General features: G+C 40.2%; 2 protein-coding genes across 6 annotated transcripts in view; one reads left to right on the top strand and one right to left on the bottom strand.

Moving 5' to 3' along the window:
• The first annotated feature begins 1,155 nt into the window (after positions 1-1,155).
• Positions 1,156-6,585, top strand: pdgfrl (platelet-derived growth factor receptor-like). Its single transcript, XM_062425680.1, has 6 exons — positions 1,156-1,381; positions 2,158-2,431; positions 2,519-2,670; positions 4,248-4,541; positions 5,218-5,354; positions 6,317-6,585. The coding sequence occupies exons 1-6, from the start codon at positions 1,327-1,329 to the stop codon at positions 6,503-6,505; spliced, it is 1,101 nt and encodes a 366-aa protein (XP_062281664.1). The 5' UTR covers positions 1,156-1,326; the 3' UTR covers positions 6,506-6,585.
• A 706-nt stretch (positions 6,586-7,291) lies between these two features.
• mtus1a (microtubule associated tumor suppressor 1a) overlaps positions 7,292-17,173 on the bottom strand; it is a 30,449-nt gene continuing 20,567 nt past the window's right edge. For 4 of the 5 annotated variants that reach the window (XM_062425673.1, XM_062425671.1, XM_062425672.1 and 1 more), the window contains 8 exons: positions 13,808-13,874; positions 11,378-11,592; positions 11,136-11,241; positions 10,876-10,949; positions 10,636-10,731; positions 9,239-9,355; positions 9,027-9,124; positions 7,292-8,848 (listed from right to left, as the gene is read on the bottom strand). In XM_062425673.1, the coding sequence (XP_062281657.1) occupies positions 8,620-8,848; positions 9,027-9,124; positions 9,239-9,355; positions 10,636-10,731; positions 10,876-10,949; positions 11,136-11,241; positions 11,378-11,592; positions 13,808-13,874 (1,002 nt within the window). In that variant the 3' untranslated portion in view covers positions 7,292-8,619. Of the gene's footprint in view, positions 8,849-9,026; positions 9,125-9,238; positions 9,356-10,635; positions 10,732-10,875; positions 10,950-11,135; positions 11,242-11,377; positions 11,593-13,807; positions 13,875-14,584; positions 15,031-17,173 lie in introns of those variants that run through there. The other variant, XM_062425675.1, reaches the window with a different exon arrangement.

The raw sequence follows: 17,173 nt of genomic DNA, 5'->3' as shown, positions 1-17,173 counted from the left end.
TGTTTTTTTCTTGCATTCCTTTGGTCCAATAAATATCTGTTTATTAAAAAAACAGCTGCAGGTTTCATCCAGTCTTCTTTAAAACATGAATGTTCTTTTACAGGGACCTTTTCAAACCTTTTCCCAACAGCTGATTGCAAAATTCTGGTAGACGCGGCCTGTTTGATGCAACTCTTGAACTGTTGTGTATTGTGTAAACGTTGCTGACGTACATAACGCCGAGCAATGGTACAGAGGTGGGGCTACCACAAGGTGATACATTTAAATGTCCAAACTCAGGGTTCATGTATTAGATACACGGGTCAATGACGTATAAAGATTTGCAACAACTCAATTTTAGAATAATAAAAACAAGCATATCTAATGCAGTAGTTCAAACATTCAGAATGTTGTGTACCTGAAGATCCATATTATACATTTGAAATTAAGTTTTTCAAGATTAATTGGCACTGGCCTTAAAAAAAGTCATATGGTGCGACCATGATTCATCTTGAAATAAATTAATTTACTTAACACGCTTCACATCTTTTTTTACAAGTTTTCAGTAATATAAAGTGTTTGGAAACAAAGTATTTGCATTTTTAAAACATTTTTTGTAAATGATGATCTTTTATTTATATAAGATATTTCAAGATGAATCATGGTCGCACCACATGACTTTTTTTTCAGGCCAGTGCCAATTAATCTTGAAAACCCCCACTAAAATCACTTTCAAATTGTAATATGAATTTTCAGGTACACAACATTCTGAATGTTTGAACTACTGCATTAGATATGCTTGTTTTTATTATTCTAAAATTGAGTTGCTGAAAATCCTTATACGTCATTGACCCACACATAGACATTTTGTGAATCTTCCTTCCTTATGATCAATAATGTTTTATCTAATCTAACTACAGTGTATAAAATAGTGATAAGTTAGTACTACAAAGGTATTTAGCATATTATAACATTGTAACTCTAAACTGAACTGTCCAGGTGTGCCACACATGTGAAAACCCTTTGAAAACAGCACAGCGGTGGCTTCCTGATTCAGTGTGAATTTGCTCTTTAAAAACCATTATTGACACTCAGACCCAGCAGAGGGCTCCAGAGTTCATGTTTCCGCTCTTAAGGTCTGAGAAGAGGGAGTAAACACAACTGCTCTATACTTATTTTCCCTTTTCCTCTCAGTCTGAGAGGAGGATGGAGCTAGAAATCTAAACAGGGCAGCTGGAGCCTGCAGAGTTCCAGCGAAGCTCTGAGTCTGACCTCTTTACCCACCGAACCCCTCACCAAAACCTACCCTGATCTCTCCGACCCCTCTGACCATCCAGCCAGCACACCATGAAGCTCTGGGTGCTGTTTTGCCTGGCATTGCTTTGGGTGGAGCTCCAAAATGGTGAGTTAATCTCTCTCAATAGATTTATGACTGAAGAAAAAATGATTGTAAGTGCTTTATCACGAGAACTTGGACTGTAGCCTGGAAGTATTTTGAGGATGAGATAATCAGAGGTTATGTAAATATTGCCTGGGGACACCTCTCTGTGATGGGTGTAGAATGGGAGGTGCGTTTACTAAAAACATAAGTCACATTCACACATGGTGAAGACAGATTTTTATACACACTGCCACACATTTTCTATATTTGCATTTTGTTTGATATATTTTCAAATGTGTTAAAGGTTTACAGAAGAGCTGCATGCAACTTTGTTTTTGCAAAGTGTTTCTGCAGACCAACTCAAACCAGCTGCATCTGAGGCATGCAACAGGCGTTTCTAATTAACTAGCCTTTACTGCTGACCTTTCCTTGGAGCTCTCATTAACTCTCCGCTGAAGAATAAAAACAACAAATCCTGAAAATCGACACTACGGAATAATACATTTTTCCCTCTCGGTTTATGTGTTCTGTGCCCACTGACGAAAAAAAAGAAGAAAAGAGCAGGCTGCTGAGAAAGAGGCTGTTCTGGACATTTTGTGCCAGTGAAAAGATTGTACACTTCCTGTTCATCTGTTGTTACAGCTGGGGGAAACACAAAGACTAGCCCTCCAGATGAGCATACTGAACACCATTCTGACCCTCTGCTGTTTCTTTCAAGACTCATTTTACAGAAACACAAGAAATATTGTGACTTATCTTTGTTAACCTTTATTAATTTTGCTCTCTGTGTTATCCAGGTGCTTGCCAACAACCCAAGCGAAGAAAAGATGTAGGAGAAAACCGCATCAGGCCAGGAGGGAAACGGGTGAAGGTGCGCCACCCCAAACTGAAAGATGGAGGAGTGAAAGGCCAGTCTCTGCTGACCCAGGTGTTGGATAAGGGCCGCTTCCTGCGCCTGGGCCAAACCACAACTATGACTCCTGGGAAGAACATGGAGCTACGCTGCAAAGGCTCTAACATCGGCTGGTCGTACCCAGCTTACCTTGATACCTTCAACGACTCACGCCTCAGGTGCTTAAAGGACACACAAGCTGTTTTGTTTCATGCTTTGAGTCGACGTTAATGCCAGTGTCTTATCTCTCTGTTTCCCGCCTCCAGCATCAAGCAGAGTGATAAGTACAGTCAGCTGATCCTGACGTCGCCCTCTGCTGCTGACACTGGACCCTACAGCTGCTGGGTGATCGTATGTGATGGTACAGAGTGTGAGAAGGACCATGATCACATATATGTCTCACACATCTATTTCACAGGTGATTAAATATGATACTCACTAACATGCATTTTCTGATTTTAACAAGAAGTAAAGACTACATGTTGTTTATGACATGTATTAGTTATTAATAAACTAGTTATTAATGCTTTATTAACAGTAATCAGATCATTAATAAGCTATTATATGTGTTGCTAGGCTGAGAACCCACATTTCAGTGAAGTAGTTGGTGTGTGATCTCTGCCAAGAAGCTCATTTTGGTTGTTTAGCCTATAAGGCTGCACCAATCAATATTTTTTTATTATTATTGATGTCAATACTGCATATTAAAGCATCTTTTCTTCAAATTTCAGCCCTATCTCTAGTCATCCGAATTAGCGATTCAGTGTGAAAAATGTCTGCATTTGTTGCCAATTACAGGGACACAGCAACGAGATCTGTTCTTCAGGCACCAGCGCTGTGATTTGAGGTGTAAAGTGACGTAGTTGGGGTTAAGGAATAACTTAAGGTTATTTCTGCTTGGATTTCTGGCATGCTCTAGAGATGCTGCTCAAAAAACCCAAACTTCTTGCTTTTTTAAAAACTGCACACTAGCTACGTTTCAAACAGCAAAAATGGTATATCCCAAAATATGAGTTGCGAGGATGTTATGGATGAGGCTGCATTTTACAGTGTTTTAGCTGACTCGTATATTCAGCTGCATTAAAGCCAGAGTGGGTGTAGGTGTTGGGTGTCAGAGGCTTTTGCAAATTGTACCATGGCTGCCAACATGGCTCCATGAAAAGGAAAGCTCAGTTTTCTTGGTCAGTATAGCATTCACTAAGGAATTTATTGCTTCTGTTTATTACGTTTACCATCAACACTGACTAGACATCCATATAAAGTAGCAACATTTTCCTTTAACAACAGATAAAATGAGTACATCTTATGTGAAAGGTTTAGTATAGCAAGAAACAGGCATACTGAGGAACCCACAGAGAATTATCAGCTCTATCTATTACCGCTTGGTAGCATCTTTTAGCTCATTGTGTTGGTTTTACAGCCCACAGCTGTTTTTATTCACTCTCATCAACCTCTTTTTCAGCCCCAGCAGGTTTCAGGAAAAAAAGAAAAAAAGAAAAACAAAGACCTATGATGAAACCTTTGTACACCAAGTGCCTAACACTAAACTGCAGTTAGCAGTTAGCAGGTGAACATAGTGGAGCAATTAGCTGCTTAGGAGCCTTTAACTCTTTTAACCTTTAACAACTTTATATGGTGATAATTGTTATTAATAGTTAATAGTTGGTCAACCCTACTGTAGAGCAACTGCATCCATTTCAAAGTTATACTTGCAGGCCCGAAGGCTTATTATAAAATTAAAATTAAAACCATTAGTAGCCATCATAACCTCACATGTAAATCTTTAATAATCGCCTTTTAGTCTCAAAACTCTGCATCCTACTATATTAATCACTGATAGTGTCATTTGTGACAACTTCGATGGCTCTAATTTGTTGTGTAAATGTGTTGCTGTGGTCTAACACCTTCTTCAAAGGTCAACAGGACAGATACACATCTGCTCTATGCACCTCATTTCCAGTGAAAAACAGTAACTGTTTCTCTCCCTCTGATCAGACAAGGACAACCTTTTCGTCCCGTCTGCCATCCACTTTGAGATCGTGTACCTGCGCCCAGACAGACCTGCTGTGGTGCCCTGTCCTGTGACCAACCCACAAGCCAAGGTGTCCCTGCACAGAGAAGTCCCTGCTGAGGAGATCCCAGCCAATGGGACCACCGTGACGTATGACCCCACCAAGGGATTTATCCTGCAGAGCCCCAGCCTTGACCATCAGGGGGTCTTGTACTGCAAGGCTGTGACCAGGGGCACCCCTCAGATCTCCATAAAGTACCAGTTGCTCTATGTGGAGGGTAAAGACACAGAAATCACACATACACACACACACACACACACACACACACACACACACACACACACACACACACACACACACACACACACACACACACACACACACACTGCTTACTATGATCATAAATAACCTGCGTTACCTCTGCTGCAATCATTTTCCTCTGCCTTTAAATTGTAACTTTATACAGTAATTTCTCAACTTATTGATTCAAAGTGCCAAGACCCACGTTGAGAGGGGTTTTCACAAAGTCATGAATCAGTGTTGGTTATTTTGCTTTATCAACCTCCAAGAAATGGCAGTATTTCAGAGCTGTCAAAAGCCTTCTCATGGCTGAGTTAAGTTTATTGTGGACGCTCGCCAGCTGAAATGGAAACACTCTGTTGGGATTAGAGATGAATTTATGAAATGGAAATTGTGTGTGGTTTAGATATATTAAGCTGCCATAGCTTGTTTGACTGATAGATTAAGAGAAATAGAAATTATACATTGGACTGTGGGAATACCCCAGAGCTTTGATCACATACTGTACATTTAATACATTTGAGAAAATACTTAACTGTAACTGATCTAATGTAACTCACTTCCTATTGAGTTAGTGAAGATAACTATACTTCCCTATGTAAAGGAGGAGATACAACTAGAAAATGAATAACATTTCTTTCTGTTGTTGACAGTTCCTAGTGGACCACCATTTGTGAGCCTAGAGGCGTCTCCAGAATCGGTGAGAGGAGGCGACAACCTCAATGTAACCTGTACTGTGCTGGGCGAGCCAGAGGTGGACATCAGCTTCATCTGGTTTTACCCTGGTCAGGTAAGAGGAACACTAGGCTCAAAATTAAGGGCTAGGGTAAGGAACCAGCAGCCACCTAGATAAATACTATGGTTATACATGTCAGCTCAGTTCAGTTTTATTATTGTGCCAAAGGAGATGTTTGTTTTACAACCAGAAGTAATAGGAAATGTCTATAACTATATTAAATATACTTTTTTTCTGTAACAGACACACTAATGATTAAATCATATCAAGTCTTTCACATACAGTAGACAGTGGATCCATAATAATGATACACTTAGTCACTGATACTAATAATAAACTACACTTAAAATTTTGCTATTAAAATAACTGAATTAGAGTGATAAAAAGATAAAATTATATAAAATTAACAGTAAATCATAATGATTAAGTTTCATTGTTTCGTCTTTCAAGAAAGAAAGAATAAATACATTTTTCAAATGGATTAGCTGAATAATTTTAAAAAGCTTTAAAAAATACAAATACCTTTTTATTATTTTATTATTTCTTGAAGGGGATCGAATGTGGATGAAATATGATAGTAGACACATTACTAAATAAAAAAACACAATTTGAGAATTTTAGTGTCAACATCAGTCACGAGTATTTCAAATAAATGTGTCATTACTTAAAGACATAATTTAAAAAAAAAGGAATATTTAATGATGATTTAGTTATTTTATGGCATTGCTGAAATGTAAATGCATTAAATCACTTAATAAAATGTGTTCTGAAGGCAACTAATTCAATTATTATAATGATGTTGGTCGAAGTTGGTCACTATACCTGAAAAGATAAACAGTTATACTCATTTTAAGATAACCATCCACAACTTCACAGTGTTGTCCTACTCTTAAACACTGAGATTAATTGGTAGTTAAAGACTACAACAAAATCATTGATTGTTAATAACGCCCTGTAGTGCCTGTCACCAGCAAGTTACATTATGTCAAAAGTCATGTTTTATTTTTATCATGTAGGATCACCGTCCCGTTCACGTCCAAACCTCCTGGAGGCTGATCAACAGAGGTTTGGGTCACACCACGCGCATATCACAAAGTGTCATGACTGTAGAGGACATGGAGACCATTGACTTTGGAAACTACATGTGTAAAGCCAAGAACCCGCACGGTGAGACAATTGTGACAATCGACATCATCTCCAAATAACTCCAGCATGACGGCCTGTATCACGGTTATGTTTGTAAACTGGATGTATTTTTAGATCACAGATTGTGATAACAATAAAGATTTGCTACATATATTTGTTTATGAGATCTTTTTTTATTTTTAGATTCAGCCCACAAACAGCATCATGTGTGAAAGGTTAACATAAGGCAATCAAATATGAATGAAAATATCTGGGTGCAGGGATGTTTGATCCATTTTGTAGTTCTTACCTTGAAGCATCAATTACACACTGACCAATTCTGAGTTATAATCTATTGTCCAGAGGCATGACTCTACCTCTGGCTTATAGATGTGATAAAATGATTCATTTTCCACAATGAGTCTAAACATGAATCGCAACTATCAGAAGTCCTGAAGATGTCAACACTGAACATCAATGGGAACATTTGATAAGGGAAAAGACAAAATCTGTAAAAAGCAAGCAGGTGACTTTTTTTTTTTTTTTTTACATTAAATGAATGCTGCTAACACTTTTTGACTTATATAATATCAAATGTAAAAAAAAAAACCTACTAGAGTTTAAGCAAAATTGAAGCCAAAAGCATATTAAACAGTGAGACAAAGAGCCTCAATTGACATATGAGGCAGCACCCGCCTGCTGTAAATCCTGGCACTCGGTTGGGTCGGACAACTTATCAAACATGGGTGACTGATCACAATTAGCCTCTACGGTACATTTAAGTTCAATATTGATGCTGGAAAAGAGGAGTAGCATCCATCAGACTCTGCTCTGGGTTTATAGTAGCATGTGGTGAAAAGGAGAATCTGGTTCAAAGCTTGAGCTGTGTGCCAGGCTGACGTACTAATGCGCTCCGTATGTGGAATGTGATGTGCAGGCCCAGAACTTATTTTAATCCAACGCAACACTTGCTGCATTTTCCACTTTGCTTTCTCAACAAACCTTTTGCTGAGTTTTGCTGGTTGTTATGATTTTGAAATGAACCTCACTTCAGCAGATGAATGTTTGTGGTTTCATAAAACACTTAATGATATTTCCACTAGAACACAAATTTTGACTTTAATATACCAGATTTAATACAAGACTTTTATTAATTGCATATTTCAAAACAGGGTCAACACACTGATAACATCAATTCCACACAAATACTCTTTTTGAGACATTTCCAAGCTGCAGTGTCTCCGACAGTTACAAGCAAAGCTACTTCCCGTCAACTCTTTGCAAAGACCCCGACTTTAAAGCTGCGTGAGGGAGTTCAGTTAAGGGGTGGGGCGTTTGACAAGAACCGAACACATGCACAAAGACTTGGATTGGTCCCTTGTTCGAACAAACAAAAGTGAAAAAAAAACATGTCTGAGGCCATCTTATTTAAAACTGTTGATCTAAAAATAACCTTATGGAAATTCTGAACATGCCCATGAGAGCTCTGGGCGGGAAATCAGCCTGCATATGAAAACGATAACGTCTCTCTTTTTTTTATTTTACATGGAGGTCTGTACAGCACTGGGAACTAGCTGAGGAGCAGTGTTTGGTAACGTGACAGTATTAAGTGTCACTCTTGTACAGTTAGCGGTGAGAAATGGTGCAGGAATCCAACAGAAGCCGCTACATATGTCGAACATATTTAAATACAAGTACATCCCGGGGAGGGACAATGTCATCTGCATCTGTAATTCTGAATCCAGACTTTCCATGGCTGTCGTCTCCAAACACACAAAGACATCTTCTCTCATACTGCAGGGCTGTGTCTGCACATGTATGCATATTTTTTTTACTGAATGTACTGTATGTGTGTTGAGCTTCAGGAAAGACAAGCCTCTGCCAACAACTACATGTAACAAAAATAGTGTTTCATTACATAGATGTCCTGAGATTTCCTCCCCCCTCTTCCCCCCTCAGACGTGAAAGGCAAAGAACAAGGTGGCCTTGCTATTAAGTGCTTCTGTGCGACAACATTTTTTTTTTTTTTTTTAAACAGTTTGTAGTGTCTCTGTACAGAAAGTGTCAATCCTGACGGAGCCTAGGCCCGAGCTGTTGTGTTGCTAAGCGCACAGGAATCAAACATGGCTCTTCATTCCAGAGGGACAACTCAAAAAACAAGAAGGTCTGCTTGCTGGAAGCAGGGACCCCGTTGTTATCTGGGTGAGACCGGAGGGCTAGAGAAGACGCCGGAGCTGCGGGGGGACTGGAAGCTGAAAGAGTGGGAAGGTGAAGTGGAGGTGGGGGAAACCTTGTGGGGGCTGCTCAGGTCTCCGTTATGCAGCTTCCACATCAGCTCCTCGTTCTCCATCGACAAACGCTTGTTCACCTTGGACTCCTTATGGAGGGATTCCTGTAGCACCGCCTGCTCGGTAGACAGCTGTCTGAAATGCAGCAAACACAGACATGTTAGACACCATCTGGAGCGCAAACCTCCATTTTTCACTTATTCTGACGTGTCGGCAAAATCAGTGACAAGTGGTTTCAGGCTTCAAAGTCTGGTTTTAATAATTTTATATGAGTGAGGGAAAAAAAAAACCAGAATAGCGGGTGAGCTCTTACCTTGACAGTGCAGCATGTCTTTCCATGCGTGCTTTGAGATCCTCATTCTCCTGCTGGACCTTCTTCAGGTGCTCGTCCAACTTTACATTTTTCTCTGTCTGGAAAGAAAAGAAAAGGAAAAAAAAGATTGAAGATTCAAGTGTTTTTTGGTTCTTTTTTTTTTTTTCTTGTCTTGATGCCCGGTAATCATTTTCATGTGCTTCAGGCCTCACCAGTTTGTCGATCTCCATCATCTTCTTCTCCTGTTGGTGGAGCTGTTTGTTTTTGATATCCAGCACCACTTTGAGGCTGTCCAGCTCCTGCTCCAGGTACAGGGTGTGGGAGTCCTTCTGCGGGGATAAATAAGTAGCACCGAGATGTTCAGGGACTGTTTAAGACTTCATGAAATGAGGGCGTAAAATACAGGTGGTCTCGTAAACGACATGCGGCCATGAATCCAGCACTGCACAACAGAGGGCGCCATGCATCACTTACCAAAACCTCACAGGGACGACCAAAATTAGGATGTTTAATTGTCAAGCTAATGACTCATCATAAAATCCTCAACAAGATAATGTGTTGTACATGTACTGTAGGTAGTGTCCTTTTTAACTAAACACCAATATGCAAGCTGATCTGCTGCTAATACTGCTCTTATTATTTATCTATTAATAGCAGATGTGGAGTGGAGGGGTAATGTGAGGTAGTCACCTTAATGACTCTGCTGTGCCATGGCAGACTGCTGAGTATGTGGGGCTGCCACTTAACACTGATGAAGAGTGGCAGCCTCACCGTACCACAGCACTCTGGGAAAATTACAATCTATGTTCTGGCCAGTGAGAGGAGCAGGAGGAGCAGTGTATCATAGTTAACCCACTCCAGTTCATCTTACATGGTTAAGAATGGTTAATAAACCTGGACTGGGGTGCACCAGTTTAATTTGCCCTCTCTAAGTTCTTATAAAGTGCTGGCTTTACTTAATCAGGTTGCATCATTAAAACTTAAGAAATGTCTTAGCTAGAAATTATGTAAATGGATGGCTAGGAAACATCTGTAACGTCATCCAATAAGAAGTGACTAACTATGTCAACAGGAGCGTCACTAACTGTAACGTAACTTCCAAAAATCAAAGTTTTAGGGGCAAAAAGATAAAATAAACTTAACAATCAATACTTTACGAATGTAGGTCTGACTTTATTTCTATCTGCATACCTGGAGCAAAAATGTGTGTTTTTTGTGAAATTTAAAAAGGTCAGATATTCTAAATTACTTATTTTACTCAGATTAGTTCAGATAATAGCAAGTGTAACCTTGACTTTATCGGTTTGTTAAGGAAGAGCTTGTTTGTGTGGTGCAACTGGCTTTAATTTACTGATGCATAAATCTGCACTTAGTGAACATTTAACGTTTGAACTAAAAATCAGCTCCTGCAACTGGCTCCAGAGCTACCTAAAAAGGAGCTATTTTAAGAAAACATTCATTTTTGTTTTGTCCTGTTGGTCATTTATCTTTCTGGTTATCACTGGGTCTAAGATTTCCCCATGCTTTATGCACAGGGGCGAGAAACACCAGAGTCATGAGATGCCTCTAAAGTGGAGCTCTGCTATAATAAGCCCACAGATAAGATTACCTGACACTTTTCGGCCAGCTGTCTCCTCCTCTTTTCCTCTGCCGTTAACTTCTCAATTAGGGCATTGTTCTCTTCAGTCAGCTCCTGAATCTGTCCCTGCAGACACACACACACACAGCACAACACAAACAAACTGAGCAAACTTTTACACGCTGGTTCATCCGTTCATGAGTTATTTTCATCTTGTGAGATATTATTCTTTGTGTGGTAAAAAAAAAAAAAAAAAAGAGTCAAACTTACAGACAAAGCGGCTTCTGCGTCTTTCAAAGTTTTGTCCAAAGACTGCAGCTCCTGATTGTGGGTTTTCCTGAGCTCTGGAGAAGTTACATGGTATTGTACAGGTATTATGGCATTAAAATGAGAAAATAGTACAACAAAAGCAAATGGCAAATAATAATTTCATGTTGAGATGCAATAAATTAACTATAATAGCAGTCAATCTTAAATAACTGGAGAAAAAAGGCAATGTTTGGATAGTTTGATCAGTAATTTTCGCTCACCTTCCAGCGAGTTTTCATACTGCTGTTTAACACAGTGCAGATGCTCTGTATGGCTGTTCTCAAGTTCCAGCTTCAAGGCTTCATGATTGGCTTTAAGCTCGCTCATCTTTATTTAAAAAGGGAGAAAAACACAGAATTCACTTAATTTAACGACAACAGTACTGATCATTAGGCACTTTCAGTGTTTTCTTCTTAAGCGGAGAAAAAGTACAATACGTTTTCACCAACATCTTCAGACAAACCTGCTGTTGCATGAGACTCTTGCACTTGTCGGCCTCATCCTGGTAGGTGAGGTGGACCTTGTCCCACTCGGCCTGGTAGAAGGCCTGCAGTCTCTGCTCCAGCTCATTCAGGTCCTTCTGGTGCTGCGCCTGCAGTTTCAGCAGCGCATCCTCCAGAGCCAATCGCAGCTCCTCCTTCTCTTTCTCCAGAAGTTCAGACGAATGGACCGAGCAAACTGGAAAAAGAAAACTGCGCTCAGTAAACCTTCATCTTTCATCATGGTGAAACAGTGACAGGGCATTTACATGATGTTCAGTGACTGTACGCAGCTGTGCAGCTTGGGTGATATTCATTGGTAAAAAAAAAGAACGGAGAAAACTTCTATTTGCTTGTAAAAGACATTTGATATGTCCACTGACGAGTCTCTGTTCAGTAATATTCCCCTTGATGCAAATATGTCACTAAATGCCCTCTAAAAAGAAATGGAAAATCTGACTTCAACAGGGAGGTGCCTCCAATAATTGACTGCACATGCCAGTTATTTATGGCTAAGATGAAGACATGGTAAAAAAAAAAGTGTCAAGTGTTTCACAATATCTTGAAATCAGTAACATGGGCAACAGATTTCACATTGCGCTCTCTTCCGCTTTCGACAGTTGGTAATTAGCCATTTTTAAGCTTGTGTGAGTCGAGGCTTTTGTGTTTCTTTCATATTGGTCTCCAACTTTTTCCATTGCACTGTGTTTATGTCTGCTTTGGAGTGGGTGACAGAGACCAACTCCACAAGCTGTCTCCAGTTTAAGTGCCTGTGTGCAAGCAGTGCTGGTAGCTACAGTGAGTTACAGTGATGGTGTGCAGCTGTGCAGAATAAGAAAGTCTGAATTCAGCAGGTACATTTATTTTGTAAGGAAGGTCCTCAAACACACAATATAATATTGAACCAAATACTATTGACAATTTGAAAAGATGTGTAAACAATCTACTTATTAGACACGACGGTTGCTGCCTAAAATGCAGAGTGTCTGTTTTTGCACAGCTGAGCTCTGAAGGACTAACACTGCAATGCAGGAGCGTAAGGATTCACCTTGCCCAGGCTGGAATAACGGCAGCAGATCCAGGAACAAAAGCCAAGTTAACATAGGGACTATCTATCAGGTTTTGGCATGTACAGCCCGGCTAACGGAGGACAGCATTCCCCAACAATGTGTAACCGAGATCTGGTCATATGAGCACTTTCCCGTCCGAATCCACCCACCAAAACAAACACCTCGTGGTTCATGTGAGGATGTAGGTCCCAGTTTACATTTACGTTTACATCTACATTTTGGCCCATAGTATGGCGAGGGTTTTTGGAAAGTCACTGATATTGCAGATGCTGAAACAGGCAGAACCCTCTTAGATGTAGTTTTATGTATGAGGCAAGATAACTAAGGGCGTGTTGTTGTATCACATATTTGGCTGTGGCCCAAGACTATAATTTGTTGCTGTATGAGGAGTGAGATCAGCGTGGAAACAGGCAGAGACGAAGAAACAAACAAAAAAGGCAAGCTAAACACTTCCAAACATCTTTTACTACACTTAACAAAACAAAAAAAGGTCTATCTGAGGTCAGCGTAGGTGAAGAATGTGTTAAAGCGCAGATATAACAGTGCTCAGAATATAAGAGAAGTCATGTGGAAGTCCCGAGGCTGTGGCACGTCTGGATAGAAGCATCAGGAGGAGGGGAGGAGCCACAACGTTCCTGCTGCCTCGAGTAAGAAAGATAAAAGCTGGTGTGTAAGCGCGTGTTGGAGCGTGTACGCGTCTGTACGTGCAAGGTTATTCTGTGCGGGAGCACTTAGGCTGGACATAAGACATGACTTATTGTCCCCAGACTTCGCAGGGCCTCAGGTGGTGCGGCATTCCACCACTGGGAGCCTCAGTTGTGTGGGGTCAGAGGTCAGCCTCAGGAATGGGCTGACACCACTCTACTCAGAAACAGGCGCTTTGACAAATAGGTAGCGGAGGAAAATGCAATTAACAAGTGAAGGAAGCAATCGGGTGGAGTAAAAACACAGTTTTCACTGTGTGGAGTAAAAACAAAAAAAACACCCTGCATGCAGACATAGTAATATTTAAATTAAGATACACCAGTTCTAACAGACAAAACGTATACTGAACTTCAAGATTGAAGACTAATTTCATTACTATAAACATAGAACTTAAAGCACCAATGACTCAAATTGATCACACAACCAAAATAAGAAAACCAAGATACTAATGATGAAAAAACATCCTTATTATTGATAGAAATATAATCCAAAATGTGTCCTGACTTTCTCATCAAAACTCAACAATCAAATCGAGGACTAAACACCAGACTTAAACTCAGACCCCTGCACCAGGACTGTGTACTTTGGTGATAACTACTGTAAACACAGCTCGTGTGAGAACAAGGTGACCTGACTTACCCAGCTCTCCTCGAAGGTTGACCAGCTCCTGGGACAGCTCCCTGCACTGCCTGGTGGCTTCATCACGCTGCAGAAAAACAATCAAATAAAAAGAGAAGTAAAACAGTCATGCACATGCTCATGATGATTTGTTGTGACACTGAGTTGAGCTTATATCAGCAAAGTCAAGACCACAGCTTATTCACAATTTGTCAGAGAAGTTATGTGCATTTGGAAACACCCTGACACACAATCATATAAATGAATGCAGTTTCCCTTCCAGGATATTATGTTTGACTGCCAAACGCAAATAATTCAATAGCACTGCAGCAGCTCATAAGAAAAAAATAAAAATAAAAAATTGACATTCGACTTGTGTTTTCAGTCTTACCACATGCTTCTTGTTGCTGTAACTCTTTTACTTCTCCCTTTCTGACTCAGTTTTGCAGTAAGGGAGGCTGCGCTGTAGCTGCAGTGCTTTTCCAGACTTAAACTGACGCATAGATGATCCAAAAACTGTTTATCATTCATCTGCTACCTTTCTCTGACTACACTGAGTCACATAACTAACCAGATGTGCACTACATCACACTACGAGCATAATTAGCAATTATGACTGGACAAAAAAAAAAAAAAAAGAAAAAGCAAAACAAGTTAACAGTAACAGATCAGACAAGATAAACATCACTTCACTGATCATCAGGTTATAATAAAAAAATACATTCCAGTCTGTCTCACTGCTCCTCAGATCCGCATCTATTCCTCACTGCAGAGTAGAACAATGTAGAAGCCAGTTACCCTGTCTGCAGAGCAGGGAGCACTAAGGCACGATCTGCTGCCAGAACAGCCCATGATCCAGCTTCAGCCTGGGGTTTGGGTGCCGGAGTGCCCCACTCCACCCCCCCAGCTGTGGAGACCCAGAACGCCAGGACAAACAGTGGTCCAGGTGGACGCACCACCTCCACACGCCTCCTCCTAGACTAGTCTGACTACATCTGAGGCAGGACTGAAAAAGCCGCTTCACTGGCTGTGGTGAGTGACTGCAGAGTGCTTTACCGTATTCCACCTAAAAAAAACAAAAAGGGGGCAGGCTACACTGCACACAAGAACAGCTTCCTCACCGTGGAGGCGAGGTCACTTTAAGACAGAAAGCAGCCGGAGTGGAGCAAACAGATAAATTGTACAGAGCTGTCTGACATCAGGCTAATGGAGCAGGACTTGTGCTGTGCAGTGACCTTCCCAGGAGATACATAGACAGGCTTCATTACCACCATCCCCCACCCGTCATCTAAACCTACATTAAATCATCCCCTCACCCCTCTGCACCAGTAACTTACGATCTACTGTGAGCTGCTTCATGGGTATAGTCTTTCTTTTAGATGATGATATAATCCTGTGACTGATCAGATTTCCAGTTTCTGTGTGAGCAATAGCCTTTACAGTCAATGTATGGACTTAGGGAAAATGATGAGTCACTTGTTGACTTATATCCACCTGTTTCGGTAATTATTCCCTTTGACTGCTTTAGAAACAGTGAAAGAAACAGCAAATCTTAACCACTGAATATTCGATGAAACACATGTCTCACTGGGCTCATGTTTAATCTTCCACAATTTCACTCGAGGGCAAATTGAACTTGTTTGCCACATTTTAACTCACTGTGTGTTAGAGCTGAATCTCTTTGTGGCTGTATATGTGAGGGAAGACTATTTGCAGGTAGCTTTTTATCTATTTCAAAATGTTTGCTCAAATAGGTTGATTATAAATCAAATGACAGAGCAAAACTGTCATTGCTTATAATTATACAGTTACAAAAACCTACAATTGCTAGTCAAATCATGCTGAAGTATCTAAAAACTGCTGTAATTCCACATCTCATTGTTAAGGGACATCTAGCCGGGTGCAAACAGTGTATACAACAATGATACCATGTCAGGTGTAGAATAACACTTGATCTTGGATTGGGATCAATAAGTAGATGCTTTAGATCAGGTTCCAATGTCATGATAATATTGTGAATAAGAGAAAGCCAGTGAAGCAAAGTGAGACAGAGAATTATTTTTATGGTTATTTAGAAATGTGTCTGCATTCCTATACTGGATGAACAACATTTTCTCTATGAGAGAAGGTATGGTACACTAGGTCCAGTGCTTACACACTTCATCCAAACAGATGATAAGAAACAGTGCACAGTCCTTGCTTAGTGTTTAGCTGCTGTTCATAACCATATCAAGTCAACGGCTGGGGACGTTCTCACACTCTGATGGTATTCTCGGTCTCATTAGTGGCCACCAGATTCCACTGAGCACCACATGCACACACTGGCCTATTTTTACACACCTGATACACAATATGAAATTTTGTATATTGAATTCACGTTTGGAGACTGAATGCAGGTTATGTTATGTTTGTTGCAGATACTGTAATAGTATTAACAAGGGTAAAAAGCAGTGCATGCAGCGTTTAAAGTTGAGTCAGTGAGGCTCAGGCAGCTGCTTTTCTCTCACAGATTAACAAAGATCTTGTGTTTTTAATATTTGTTGATGCAATCAGTTTCACAACGCTGCCATGATATGAGTCAACCCTCACAGATCACACACTGTGCTTTAAATATCAGCTGGCATGTTACATTGGTCAACATCTGATCATTTTAAATGCAGTCTGCTCCGACTTTGTTTTGTATGACTTCATATATCCATCTGGTCTTTTTTTTCCTCCACATCACTCTGTAAGAATAAGTTACTACTGGCTTAAATAATGACTGGAATTTTGGTTCCAACAACAAACATTGTCCACAAGATAAACATTTGTAGAGCAAATGACAAATGACAATTGAGTGCATCAGAATACCCATGTAGCAAAACAAACCTGACAGGCAGCTTTTTAAAATGCTTAACACAGAAAGCCCAGACTTCAAGCTAATTAAATAAGAGAGAGAGAGGAAGTTAAAAAGGTTAGAAACTTAAGTAACTGCTTTAAAGTTTCCTGAAAAATCTTGATTTTAAACTAAAAGTGGACTGATGTGAACTCTATTACAACTGCAGCCATTCAGAGCACTGCCACAAAGGCTCTCTCTGGTGTCAAACTCTGGAGTAAGGCAGGAGTAAAAGGGAGCTGTTGCAATCTAGGTCAGAAGGGGAAAAAAAGGGGCATGTGTGTTACGACAGAGAGAAGTGGCAATTTCCTTTCTTTGAAATACTTCTCGGCTGCGCGGACCACATGTACACAAACACTTTCACACATTTATTCAATTCTAGTCAGGGAATGCCACTTGTTTCTTGGATACATGCCTCACGGTAGATGCTAAAATGCTGCATATCAGTAGTAGTTAAGCATCCCTTTTCATTTCACTTTGACACTTGGTGATATGTAGTACAACTTTTACAA

Source organism: Scomber scombrus, chromosome 9 (genome assembly GCF_963691925.1).
Source record: "Scomber scombrus chromosome 9, fScoSco1.1, whole genome shotgun sequence".
In the NCBI taxonomy this organism is placed as follows: Eukaryota; Metazoa; Chordata; class Actinopteri; order Scombriformes; family Scombridae; genus Scomber; species Scomber scombrus.
The sequence above is the reverse complement of the archived record's forward strand: the minus strand, read 5'-3'. Positions and strand labels throughout refer to the sequence as shown.

Bases quoted from the DNA above. Each gene is read 5' to 3' on its own strand.
- pdgfrl (XM_062425680.1), top strand. From the start codon at position 1,327: ATGAAGCTCTGGGTGCTGTTTTGCCTGGCATTGCTTTGGGTGGAGCTC. The intron at 1,382-2,157 runs GTGAGTTAATCT...TGTGTTATCCAG, and splicing joins TTGGGTGGAGCTCCAAAATG to GTGCTTGCCAACAACCCAAG. The intron at 2,671-4,247 runs GTGATTAAATAT...CCCTCTGATCAG, and splicing joins CTCACACATCTATTTCACAG to ACAAGGACAACCTTTTCGTC.